We start from the raw sequence: 12804 nt of genomic DNA on the forward strand, positions 1-12804 counted from the left end.
GCTGCTTTCGTTACGGCGTCTGTAGGACCGCGGGCAGCCTATTCATGGGTTGCATTTTCTTTTTCTTCTCTCGAAACCTCTTCATTCTTTTTCTCATCTCTCCCTCTCTTCTGCAGAGACCATCAGTATACTCTTCTCTCGTCTGCTGCACTGGCGACGCTCTATCCTTCTGCCAACAATCTCTGGCATATAGGTCGACGTGTACTAGCTTATCCAATTTCCTTTCCCTTCGAACTTGATTCCCAATTCCAACCAATCCTTCGCAACTTCAACGTTCCACCTGGTTGCTGTCTTTCGACTTGTTCTGCCTATTGTACCCTACACTCTTTTCGTCACTCTATCGGTGTTCGTCCTAGTCACATGTCCGGCAAATCATACTCTTTTCAGTTTGATTCCTTCTGATACTGTTCTCATGCTCCGGCACAGTTCTTCTCTAGGTCTTTGCATTCGACTGTTACCCCGTCTTGTGAGGAATTAGTAACAAATTGAACGTTTCAGCTGACTCATGTGGGGTGCTCAGAGGACTCAACGGACAACAACATCAATCAGGATGCCATAGTGGCTAAGACAGCTGGCACATTTTCGGGAGAAGGTGGGTTTAAACTTCCGTTCGGCCATGAAGATTATGTTTTCCATGCTTTCCCTGAATGAACTAAGCCGAATTCTTATGTATCCTTTGATTAGAATAACATGGCTGAATTTCTGTTGCATCGTCGTTCAATCAGAGCTGTCTGATGACCTAGGAGTGGATGCCCGTTAAACACGCATCTTCTCTCCTACAACAGACAGCTTTGAAGCCCTCTAAAGGCCCGTGTTGTAGATTGAGTTCAGCGCCCGTATGAAATTTTACCCTGTTACAAATATTCAGCACACCGTGCACAGAGTTAAAGAATAAAAATATTTCGCAGTAATACAGATTTGATTTTCAGTGTTCTGTTCATACTGGAGCATCCTTAGGCCTTACTTCTGTTACATACACGAGCAGCAACAGACAATAAGTCTTCTTATTTTTAGCTGGGGCATATTTTTCCAGAAACAAATTAAAATTTTTTTCTTGCCGGTCAGTCTCGACCATTGTTAATTGGAGGTTTGGTCGTAAGGTAGATGCATGAGTGTAAATCCTCTTCGATATCTTTCTCTAGGTTTAATTCTTTTTCTTTGAAATTTAAGAAGAAGAGCAGGGTGTCGATAACTTGCTCTACAGAAGATCTTAGTGTATATTCGACGATATACACGTAAAGGTGACAAGAGAACTGTGTGTCGACCTATCGTGGCAGCAAGCCAGCGATATTCCGCAATTTTTGCGAAATTCACGTAACAGTCTACAAAGTTTTAAATTTTTACTTATTGTATGACGTATTCGTCCTTTTTAGTGGGGGAAATTTGATGTAAAGCGCAATACCAAATACGCTCAGTTTTGTTCCATAAAAACACGGGAGAACTGCCGGATATCAGTAACTTCCTGCCACATGCTCAGTCTTGCATTTTACAGTGTCCTGCACAAGCGCGTACACTTACCCATACGAACCATTACGTAGATTTCGGTGGCTGATACATAAGTTAAAATTTGCCAGTGCCGCTCAGTTGGAAAAAAAAAATTGAGAGTGAGATAGGGAGAGAGAGAGAGAGAGAGAGAGAGAGTTGGAGGCAGGCAGCTTTGCCAGCGCTGGCGAGGCAGGCTGTGGCGGCCAGATGCGCCGGGCCGGCAGAGGTCGCGGGCGTGGGCGGGACCGGCTGCTGCGCTGCGCTGCGGCTGCGGCCGTGTCGCGCTATCGCCGCACCTGTCGCCAGAAGGCGCGGCCGCAAAAACTACCGCCGCGCCGCCACATGGCCAGAGTCGCCTTACACTGCAGCAAGGCACAGCGCGGCTTTCTCCTCCGGGCCGCCTCCAGCACACGCCCGTCCCCTGTCCTGCGTCTTCACACACACTGTGCAAACCGCCTTCAAGTGCGTGCCAGGCGTTGAGTCTTCTTCCCGCTCCTTTCACGCACAGAGCACAGCAAGAGTTATTGCTTATATGCCCCGGCGCACGTTGTAGTGTGCCTAACTTTGACCTTGCTGTCACTACGAGAGCGATACGTAGGTGTTTGTAATATACTATCTAGTCACGTTACTGCGACCACCTCTGAAAACCCTGAATACCCACCTTTCGCAGGGCGGACCGCTGCGAAACGTGCGAGAAGAGAGTCAGTGAGGTTCTGGACTGTACCGGCAGGGATGTAGAACCATGCCTACTCGAGTGGCGTGGCCAGCTGTGCTAGAAATGGTTCAAATGGCTCTGAGCAGTATGGGACTTACCATCTGAGGTCATCAGTACCCTAGAACTCAGAACTACTGAAACCTAACTAACGTAAGGACATCACACACATCCATGCCCGAGGCAGCATTCGAACGTGCGACCGTAGCGGTCACGCGGTTCCAGACTACAACGTCTAAGACCGCTCGGCTCATCCCGCGCAGCAGTTTCTCAGCGTCCTTCAATCACCTTCTCATCGCATTTCAGGACCCAGCAAAGTCCTGTAATAGTTAAGACATTGGAGTCGAATCTTAGTAATCGAAATTGAAGGTTTTTGTGAGTAACATCACTTGTTTATTGCCATGGTGGAAACTTCGAAGAGGGCAACGCCTATGTCCATCCACTTTCTTGTCTAAATTGAATTTCTTTAATTAATGTTAAGTATAGTACAGTATAGTAAAGTATAACGATACGACGAAGGTTTACCGCTGCCTTGTCGAAAACTGGCATTTTGAGAAACGTGACGGTACTACAATTATAAATATTATAATTGGAAGACAGGGAGCAGCCCCAAATTTGGCATACAGTGTTTATTTACTTGCCATTAGTACAGATCTTTTAAAATCCATCGTCAAATCGTTCTTACAAGGTTTCATGCTGAGTCTTATCCTTGTTAATTATTGGGTGCTGAATGATTTCGTGGCTCAGACGTGTCGGCGCTGCAGCTCAGCGTGTTCGGTCAGGGGACTGGCCATCCTCTGTAATAAGAAAAATAAAACAACTGTGCAAGTGTATCATCGATTGAATTTGAAAGATGTTATCCGATATCGGCACATAGCAATTGACGAAAAAACGACGAACAAACAGATCGATAAAAGTGGTTAAGTGCCAGGCCACAAATCCAAATGTCTCGGATTCGATACCCGCTCAATCTTAGGATTTTTATCTGTAGCTTAAGACTCCTTTCACTTCTGGCAATGTTTGTTGATACAAGAAATGCCTAGCTGCGCCGTCGTTTGGAGTAAAAATAACTGTAGGTCGCCATACAACCTGCTAGAAATGTTCAAAGGTTAGAGGAAGGCACTAGTTTACCACGTCCAACAGGACCATGCCTAATAAAGCACCGTAGTGTTCAAAACAATCTTCGGATTGATGACTGCTTTATTACTAAGCTAAATAATTCTTTGTCAAAATTAAGTAGACGCACAGAAAAGATTGATAATATGAGGAACCATATGGGAAATGGCCTTACAGTTGATTAACATAAAATTTGACCAAGGCGCTGCAGTCATGGACTGTGCGGCTGGACCCGGCGGAGGTTCGAGTCCTCCCTCGGGCATGGTTGTGTGTGTTTCTCCTTAGGATAATTTAGGTTAAGTAGTGTGTAAGCTTAGGGACTGATGACCTTAGCAGTTAAGTTCAAAATGGTTCAAATGGCTCTGAGCACTATGGGACTCAACTGCTGAGGTCATTAGTCCCCTAGAACTTAGAACTAATTAAACCTAACTAACCTAAGGACATCACAAACATCCATGCCCGAGGCAGGATTCGAACCTGCGACCGTAGCGGTCTTGCGGTTCCAGACTGCAGCGCCTTTAACGGCACGGCCACTTCGGCTGGCAGCAGTTAAGTCCCATAAGATTTCACACACATTTGAACATTTTTGAACATAAAATTTGGCGAAACTTACTTGGTGTATGTTGCAAAGCGGTGAATTCGTCCGAATATTTCTGTTGCACTCAAGAATTACGGCATAACTTTTGGCTCCACCAACCACTGCCCTCCTGCTTTAAGGAAGAAAATTGCAAGCTAGGTTTACCAAGCTCAGTGTCTTAGAGAAATTCAAGTTCATTTCCGCACATGAGAAGTACATGAAATTGCAAAACATGGTTGGTTGGTTGATCTGGGGAAGGAAACCAAACATCGATGTCATCAGGCCATTGGGATTAGGAAAGGAAGTCGGCCGTGCCCTTTCAAAGGGACCATCCCGGCATTTGCCTGAATCGATTTAGGTAAGCCACGGAAAACCTAAATCAGGATGGCCGGACGCGGATATGAACGTCGTCCTCCCGTATGCGAGTCCAGTGTACTAACCACTGCGCCACCTGGCTCGGCGCACAGAATATGTAGCATGATTGTAAAGGACACTGAATCTCTGCGACGTGACGTGGGGACGCAGATGCAGACTCGTGGGCTGCGGTTGCCCCCCTCTGGCGACAGAGCAGCCGGAACCGGGTGACGTCAGCGGGCCGCGCCATCCATCACATCACACCAGACGCAGCGCAGCAGACTGGCTTCCAGTGCGCCAGCGAACGGGGCCGCTCGTGGCGCCAGGTGGCTGGCGCCAGCGTGTACGCGATTCGGGCTTCGTACATTGGATAGTCACTGTCGGCTCTCACTCCCGCTAACACCGTTGTGCAGCAAATGCACGAAAAGTATACCGCTACTAATTTTTAATGTCTCGACCTTTGACAGGCGGCTGAGCGCAGTGGTGCAATGTTTAAGACACTGAACTCGCATACTGAAGGAGAACAGCTCAGGTTCTTTCCCTTATCCTCTTACAGCTGTGCTTGGTGCTCCGGCTCAAAAATGGTTCAAATGGCTCTGAGCACTATGGGACTTAACTTCTGAGGTCACCAGTCCCCTAGAACTCAGAACTACTGAAACCTAACTAACGTAAGGACATCACACACATCCATGCCCGAGGCAGGATTCGAACCTGCGACCGTAGCGATCGCGCGGTTCCAGACTGTAGCGCCTAGAACCACTCGGCCACCCCGACCGGCTGCTCCGGCTCTAATGACCACGATGTCAGCGAGAGTTGCCGGCCGCGGTGGTCTCGCGGTTCTAGACACATCCATGCCTGAGGCAGGATTCGAACCAGCGAACGTAGCGGTCGAGTGGTTCCAAACTGAAGCGTCTAAAACCGCTCGTCCACAGCGGCCGGCTGACGGACAACATCGGAAATCTTGGCATTAATTACAAAATTGTCTGTGTTTATGTATTACAGTAACGGCAACACAGCTCACATATCACGCATAAAATCCATAATAATCGAGAAACGTACTTGAGAGTGCGAATTATTTCCCCAAAAGCGCCATGCAAAAAATAAATAAAAGAAAATCCTAGCTGACAGCAGAAAAAATTGTTTATGACAAACAATATCATCTAGTTGTAAATTTTTCCCACGTACTATTCGAGACTGAAGCAGTTGAGCACGTCTGGACATTGTGATAAGTAGGTATAGATAATGAATAAACACAGACATTGCAAAGATAAATGATGTATCCATGCCTCGACGGGCTAAAAATGATTAAATATTTGTATCTCCCTGTGCGGTAATCACGAAATATGCGAGCGTAATCGTTGTGGTCTCCGTGGAAGTTTGGAGCGATCTTGGAAAATGGCTTTGAGCACTATGGGACTTAACTTATGAGGTCATCAGTCCCCTAGAACTTAGAACTACTTAAACCTAACTAACCTAAGGACATCACTCACATCCGTGCCTGAGGCAGGATTCGAACGTGCGACGGCAGTGGTCGCGCGGTTCCAGACTGAAGCACCTAGAACCGCTCGGCAACCCCGGCCGGCGGATGGATCTTTGAGTGGTGCTTAGATAGGCGAAGTGATTAACACGACCGCTTGCAATAATCGGGAAATCCGGTTTCGAGTCCCGATCCGGCACAAATTTTCACGTGTCGCAAACAGCGGACGTCAATGCATATTTGCAAAATGCGAATCCATATTTCAGTTGTTGCTATCAGATTTGCAAGTGTTCATTTTGCATGTCATCTGAATAAATTTGTCGTTTAGTAGAGAAGTTTGAATTTTTAAGTTACTTGCAATTATCAAGCCGTACTCATTTTTTCTTAGTTTTTTGCTAATTTCAGCCTTTTGTACATTACAGCCTTGAATAAGTTAAGGATATTTCTTAGGCGACCGCCCCTCAAAGAAATCATGTTCTTCCAGGTATTTCAATACTTATACACCACTCGCACTACGTTGTCTTATTGTGTCAGTTTCATTCTTTCCTTTCGCATAATAGTTTAACTACATTACTTGGTATTGTACGACGTAGCCCACATGTAGCGAGTGTTCATTTACTTCATTTCTGTTTCCACTCCGAGAACGTAGACTTCCAGATGCGGTGATACACAAACAATGAAAATGGGCTGCAACTAGAGTGACGAAAACGGAATTAACAGCTGAATGTGGCAAATGCAATTCAGTGCAACACGCGTCCTCCACTCTCACCCATTCATTCCTATCTCTTTGTTACTACAGATCACATGTAACTGTTGCTGTTTGTACTGGAAATGCAGGATATCCGAGGGTCCTATACCAAGTCTGGTAAATCAAGGCAGAACACTGAGATTCTGTAAAGGTTCATCTGCTTGACACATTATCCTTGTTGCCACAGTTTAGAAGTCTAATACTCTGTACCGTTATCAGATGTGACTGCAAACGAACAGGAGGTCACACACTTGCTAAGCTGATCGAAAATACAAGCATTTATGTCACATTTGCCGGAAAAAAACCACGTAAACAACAGCAGTGGAGCTCTGTTCAAGAGCCCGACGTAGACCAGCTGGTTCCGGCGTGGTGAGGTCTCGTAGCCTCTGGCCGCGGCCGATAAGAGCCATCGGCCGCCTGCCGCGGACATCCCGTAGCGACCCTAAAAATAGCCGCTGTTTATGTTTGAGGCGGCGCCGGCGCATATTTGTAAGAGTAATGACAAAAAGAGGAGAGGAGTGGGGCGGCCCGCCATTATCAGCGAACCAGTGCGGCGGCTCGCCGATAGCTGGTCAGAGGCAGGCGTGGCAGGGATCAACATATTCAGCTGTGGCCTCCAAATCGACCCCTGCGCTCTCCGTTGCGTCTGCTAGTTGGGGGGTTTGTGGGAGGAAGGGCGTCTAGCCAGGCGAATTGTCCGAGTGCTGGATTCCACGAGTTAGGAAAAGTCATGTTGGCGTAATGGAACGTACGTGGATGACACAAGAAGACACGCAGGAAGAACATGGATATTAAGTGGAGACCGTAATGAGAGGAAAAAGTTCTTCACGCAGCATTGGATGACAGTAGTGGTGGTGATGGTTGTGGATTTGATGGTGGTGGTATGTATCAAATATGAGGGGCGTTCACTAACTAATGTAGCACATTTTTTTCTGAAAGCATGTTGATTTTATTCGGGATTCAAGTATCCCACATTATTCCCCAATCTTTTGGCTACAAAACCTTATTTTTCAATATAAACTCCGTCCAATGCGACTGCCTTACGTCACTTTCCTGGGAGGGCCTGTATGCCCGCATAGTATCGTTCTATTGCTCGACGTCGGAACCAACGCCTAGTTGCATCAATCACTTCCTCATCGTCTACGTACTGCTTGCCGCGGAGATCCTTCACTGTGACTAACAGATGGAAGTAGGAATGTGCGAGATCCGGGCTGCAGGGTAGACGAGGAACAACAGTCCAATGAAGTTTTGTGAGCTCCTCTTGAGTGCGGAGACCTGTGTGAGGCCTTGTGTTGTCACGGAGGAGTTGATCGTTGCACCATGAGGGAGGACATCAAACAGAATAACCCCTTCAGCGTCCCAGAAGACTGTAGGCTTGTCTGTACTGGCTCAGGGTGCACCTTCGAAGTTTTTCTCCAGAGGAAAGTTGGCGTGACGCCATTCCATGGATTGCCGTTTTGTTTCCGTTTCGAAGTGATGATTCCATCTTTCCTCGCCTGTGACGATGCTCGACAAAAAATTATCAGGATCAGCCTCGTACCACTTAAACAGTTCCGTACAGATGCTCCTTGATTGCTCTTTATGGTTTTCTGTTACGTGGTGAGGAACCAAGCGGGCACACATCTATGAGTACCCCAGCTGGTGAACGAGTACGTCAGCGCTACCAGCAGATATGTACAGTTGAACAGCGAAATGTTTGACTTTGATCCGTCGATCACCTCTAATGAGAGTGTCCGCACGTTCCAACACTGCAAGAGTCTCAGCTGTGTGCAGCCGGCCGGCAGGCGGGAGATTGGACAGGTTTGCGCGACCTTTTTGCGATGATCACAGGCGCCTCGTCCAACGACTAACCGTGCTTTTGTTCACTGCCAGGTCTCCGTAGACATTCTGCAAGCGCCTACGAATATCTGCGATGCTCTGGTTCTCCGCCAAAAGAAATTCAGTGACAGCTTCCTGCTTGGAACGCAACTCCGTTACAGGCGCCATTCTGAACGCTGGGTATAGCGCCGCCACCTATCGTAACTTCATGAAATTATAGGTGCTGAAACGGGAACATTCCACGGTGTTCCACAACAAATTCCGCATTTTCCAGTCGAAATTGGCCGAAAAAAATCTGTCGCATTATTTATCGTACATTATTATCTATGAAGCACTAAGCTCAATAAATTGCATGGCTACTCTGAGATGTCATCTTGTAGCGACTGCCGCACACGAAAGCAGTCTTCGCGTTTGGGGTGTTCCAAAGCCTTTCCATCAAACGTCTAGGGGGGATAGGTCACGCCATGGGGAAAAACCCTTGTTAGAGACAAAATGCTCGCTGACGATTCCCAATGACTCTAGGTGTCCTGTATTGCTTATGTCTTTCAGCTGCGGCAGGTCGTAGGCACTCAGCGGTGTAAGTATGCCTTGTGTGTTGCCTATACTCCTTTCATCTGCTCCGTATAAAAGGAGATAGGCCCAGTAAAATTAAAGCACTTGATTCGCTTCCAAAATCTCTTCCTTATCGTAGAGACACTCATTCTTAAGGTTTTCTTGTTGAAAATCACTTTATAAATTTACTGCTGCGGGTAGTACACAGCACACATCATTAGTAAACCCTGCTGGTTCGGTTAAACCTCGTCGTCCCATGGCCACCGAACACTAAAGGACGCTTACTGTTGCCAGGAAGCCTCGGTGAAATATTTGTCTCCGATAAAAGAAATTCCCCAACACTCGATATATCACCCCTTGATACAAAGACTTTCAAACACCCTGTATAGTAATGTAAGTATTTGGAGTATCGCCGCGGTAACACTGAGTAAAATGCTTTCGGGCTTCCACCCGCGTCAAATGGTTAATATGCCACTAGCTTTCGATCAAGTATTTCTGGACCATTCTCATTCCGCTTGATAATGGCCAAGGAGCAACAAGGGAAAGCTCATGTGATTTTAACCACTTGATGCGACAGGAAGGCCAAGAACATTTTATCCGCATATAGCGAACTTCCTATATCTTGAACGCTGTCAAACAGGACTTACTTTCCGTATTAGATGTCTATGTCGACAAGACAACGACTGATAGAAAGGTAATAAAACTTTGGTCCCACGGCCGTGTTTCGACCCATGAGCAGCTAATCACTAAAATGAAAGGACAACTTCGCTTGATAGTGTTCAGATAGCGTTTCATTGCTCTGTGTACTAGAATAAAGTTCTTCATTTTGTCATTTTTTTATGGTAAGTCACCTTACATCAGTAGCATTCATGGCGGGATATGTTTGAATACGAGCCGCGACTTAGTGGAGGTGGATTGGTGAGCGGATGGGTATTCCTAGGTCTCGTGACTGGTTGGGGGCAAAATAATAGATGATGTTTATGAAAACATTCAACATCATGCTTCTCATACGGCGCCAATTATTTGCTGTCAGACCTTTTCGTTAAAAAAGTATTGTCCTCCTACTAACGCAACACAACCATTGCACAATGACAGCAAGAAAATCTGACGGGTTTGCTGTAATGGTCTGCTCAAAGTTCTGACCTAAATACCATCGACCACCTTAACTAGAAGCACTACTGCGTGCCAGACGATCTATCGACTGTTACTCACATTCTCGCATCGGAACGAAGTAACGAACCTTAAAATGGTCGCGGCGGTGCTAGCAACTGGGTTCCTATCACTGTCGACTGGAATTCGTTAACTACGGTCTTTAAACGAAGCTAGAAGAAGTGTTCTGTGCGTGGTAAACAAGCTGAAAAGGGTCCAGCCAGTTGTAGCCAGAAATGTAACTCAGACTTCTCTAAAATCGTGTGCTTTGAAATGTTGAAAGAATGCAAATTTTCGAACTATGGATGGCACATCTTCCAAAAGAAATCGAGTTCCAGAAATGTTTTGTAGATATCCCGCTCGTTCTTCCGGAAATACGATTTCTCACTACCGCTTGAGACCAGTACCTTATATGAAATGAATAAACTATAACATACACTCCTGGAAATTGAAATAAGAACACCGTGAATTCATTGTCCCAGGAAGGGGAAACTTTATTGACACATTCCTGGGGTCAGATACATCACATGATCACACTGACAGAACCACAGGCACATAGACACAGGCAACAGAGCATGCACAATGTCGGCACTAGTACAGTGTATATCCACCTTTCGCAGCAATGCAGGCTGCTATTCTCCCATGGAGACGATCGTAGAGATGCTGGATGTAGTCCTGTGGAACGGCTTGCCATGCCATTTCCACCTGGCGCCTCAGTTGGACATGCGTTCGTGCTGGACGTGCAGACCGCGTGAGACGACGCTTCATCCAGTCCCAAACATGCTCAATGGGGGACAGATCCGGAGATCTTGCTAGCCAGGGTAGTTGACTTACACCTTCTAGAGCACGTTGGGTGGCACGGGATACATGCGGACGTGCATTGTCCTGTTGGAACAGCAAGTTCCCTTGCCGGTCTAGGAATGGTAGAACGATGGGTTCGATGACGGTTTGGATGTACCGTGCACTATTCAGTGTCCCCTCGACGATCACCAGTGGTGTACGGCCAGTGTAGGAGATCGCTCCCCACACCATGATGCCGGGTGTTGGCCCTGTGTGCCTCGGTCGTATGCAGTCCTGATTGTGGCGCTCACCTGCACGGCGCCAAACACGAATACGACCATCATTGGCACCAAGGCAGAAGCGACTCTCATCGCTGAAGACGACACGTCTCCATTCGTCCCTCCATTCACGCCTGTCGCGACACCACTGGAGGGGGGCTGCACGATGTTGGGGCGTGAACGGAAGACGGCCTAACGGTGTGCGGGACTGTAGCCCAGCTTCATGGAGACGGTTGCGAATGGTCCTCGCCGATACCCCAGGAGCAACAGTGTCCCTAATTTGCTGGGAAGTGGCGGTGCGGTCCCCTACGGCACTGCGTAGGATCCTACGGTCTTGGCGTGCATCCGTGCGTCGCTGCGGTCCGGTCCCAGGTCGACGGGCACGTGTACCTTCCGCCGACCACTGGCGACAACATCGATGTACTGTGGAGACCTCACGCCCCAGGTGTTGAGCAATTCGGCGGTACGTCCACCCGGCCTCCCGCATGCCCACTATACGCCCTCGCTCAAAGTCCGTCAACTGCACATACGGTTCACGTCCACGCTGTCGCGGCATGCTACCAGTGTTAAAGACTGTGATGGAGCTCCGTATGCCACGGCAAACTGGCTGACACTGACGGCGGCGGTGCACAAATGCTGCGTAGCTAGCGCCATTCGACGGCCAACACCACGGTTCCTGGTGTGTCCGCTGTGCCGTGCGTGTGATCATTGCTTGTACAGCCCTCTCGCAGTGTCCGGAGCAAGTATGGTGGGTCTGACACACCGGTGTCAATGTGTTCTGTTTTCCATTTCCAGGAGTGTATTTCGTACCGATCGTGCACTTTTGTTTAAGAGATCCATGTACAACACTTTTAAGAATACTACTCGCAAAGCATTGTAAATATATTGAGAGGCACCCACATGCCTTGCTCATACTGTGGCATCAAGCAGTCAGGCTTGCAAGATGAGTGGTCTGCCAAGCGAGTGGATTCATTCTTATTTATCGAGTAACATGAACCCTCGTACTCACAATTAAGTTACAAATTATCCTGCTATATGAATAATACGCAACGGAAACGCACATCTGACTATCAGTAATTTACAGAACTCTGACTGTTCACTACGCACTGGCAATACCACATTTTATTTTTATTTTTTTTATTTAACGGCTTTTATCAACACGTGGCCATCGAACTGAATATGAGTGGCGCACACATTATAAATTCTGGATATCATGACAACATACAATTCGAAGGAAAATGCCACCAATCTTTTTCTTTTCACTATCTTATTTATTCCGATAAATTCTTTAACCTAAACACACAAATTCTATTACCTACAACAATAACACATGAGAAATTCCGCCCAGTGGGTATGGCTTTACATTGGTGATTCTCTATCTCATGGTCTCGTAATTATTTAACGCTACAGTGCACTTTCTGGATAGGATGGTGGATCTTTTTCTATATCTCACACTTCGACTCTCACAACCTTCATCACGAAACTTTCCTCCAGACCGAGCGGTACAAAAGGAACACGCATAACCCACTACCTCTGAAACTACCTTGCTACTCTCCCATGCAAACCACACATACTTAAATTACATGACGTACACCACACTACAACATGAAATACAACACAGGGCATAGTCACAACATTATCACTTTCAGATTTCCCACTTCAATTAATATTTATCCCAGTTTCACACGACACTGCCACACTTCGTAATTCTACTTTCCTACTATGAACTCTGGAGATATATGCACGTCTTCCTGTGCA

General features: G+C 47.0%; 1 protein-coding gene across 1 annotated transcript in view; it reads left to right on the top strand.

Annotated features, from left to right (window-relative positions):
- LOC126456454 (uncharacterized) overlaps positions 1 to 12804 on the top strand; it is a 59238-nt gene that overhangs the window by 5978 nt on the left and 40456 nt on the right. Inside the window, exon 2 of the mRNA XM_050092204.1 lies at positions 4457 to 4605. Within this exon, the coding sequence (XP_049948161.1) occupies positions 4457 to 4605 (149 nt within the window). The remainder of the gene's footprint in view (positions 1 to 4456; positions 4606 to 12804) is intronic.

The sequence above is a fragment of the Schistocerca serialis genome, chromosome 2, assembly GCF_023864345.2.
Source record: "Schistocerca serialis cubense isolate TAMUIC-IGC-003099 chromosome 2, iqSchSeri2.2, whole genome shotgun sequence".
In the NCBI taxonomy this organism is placed as follows: Eukaryota; Metazoa; Arthropoda; class Insecta; order Orthoptera; family Acrididae; genus Schistocerca; species Schistocerca serialis.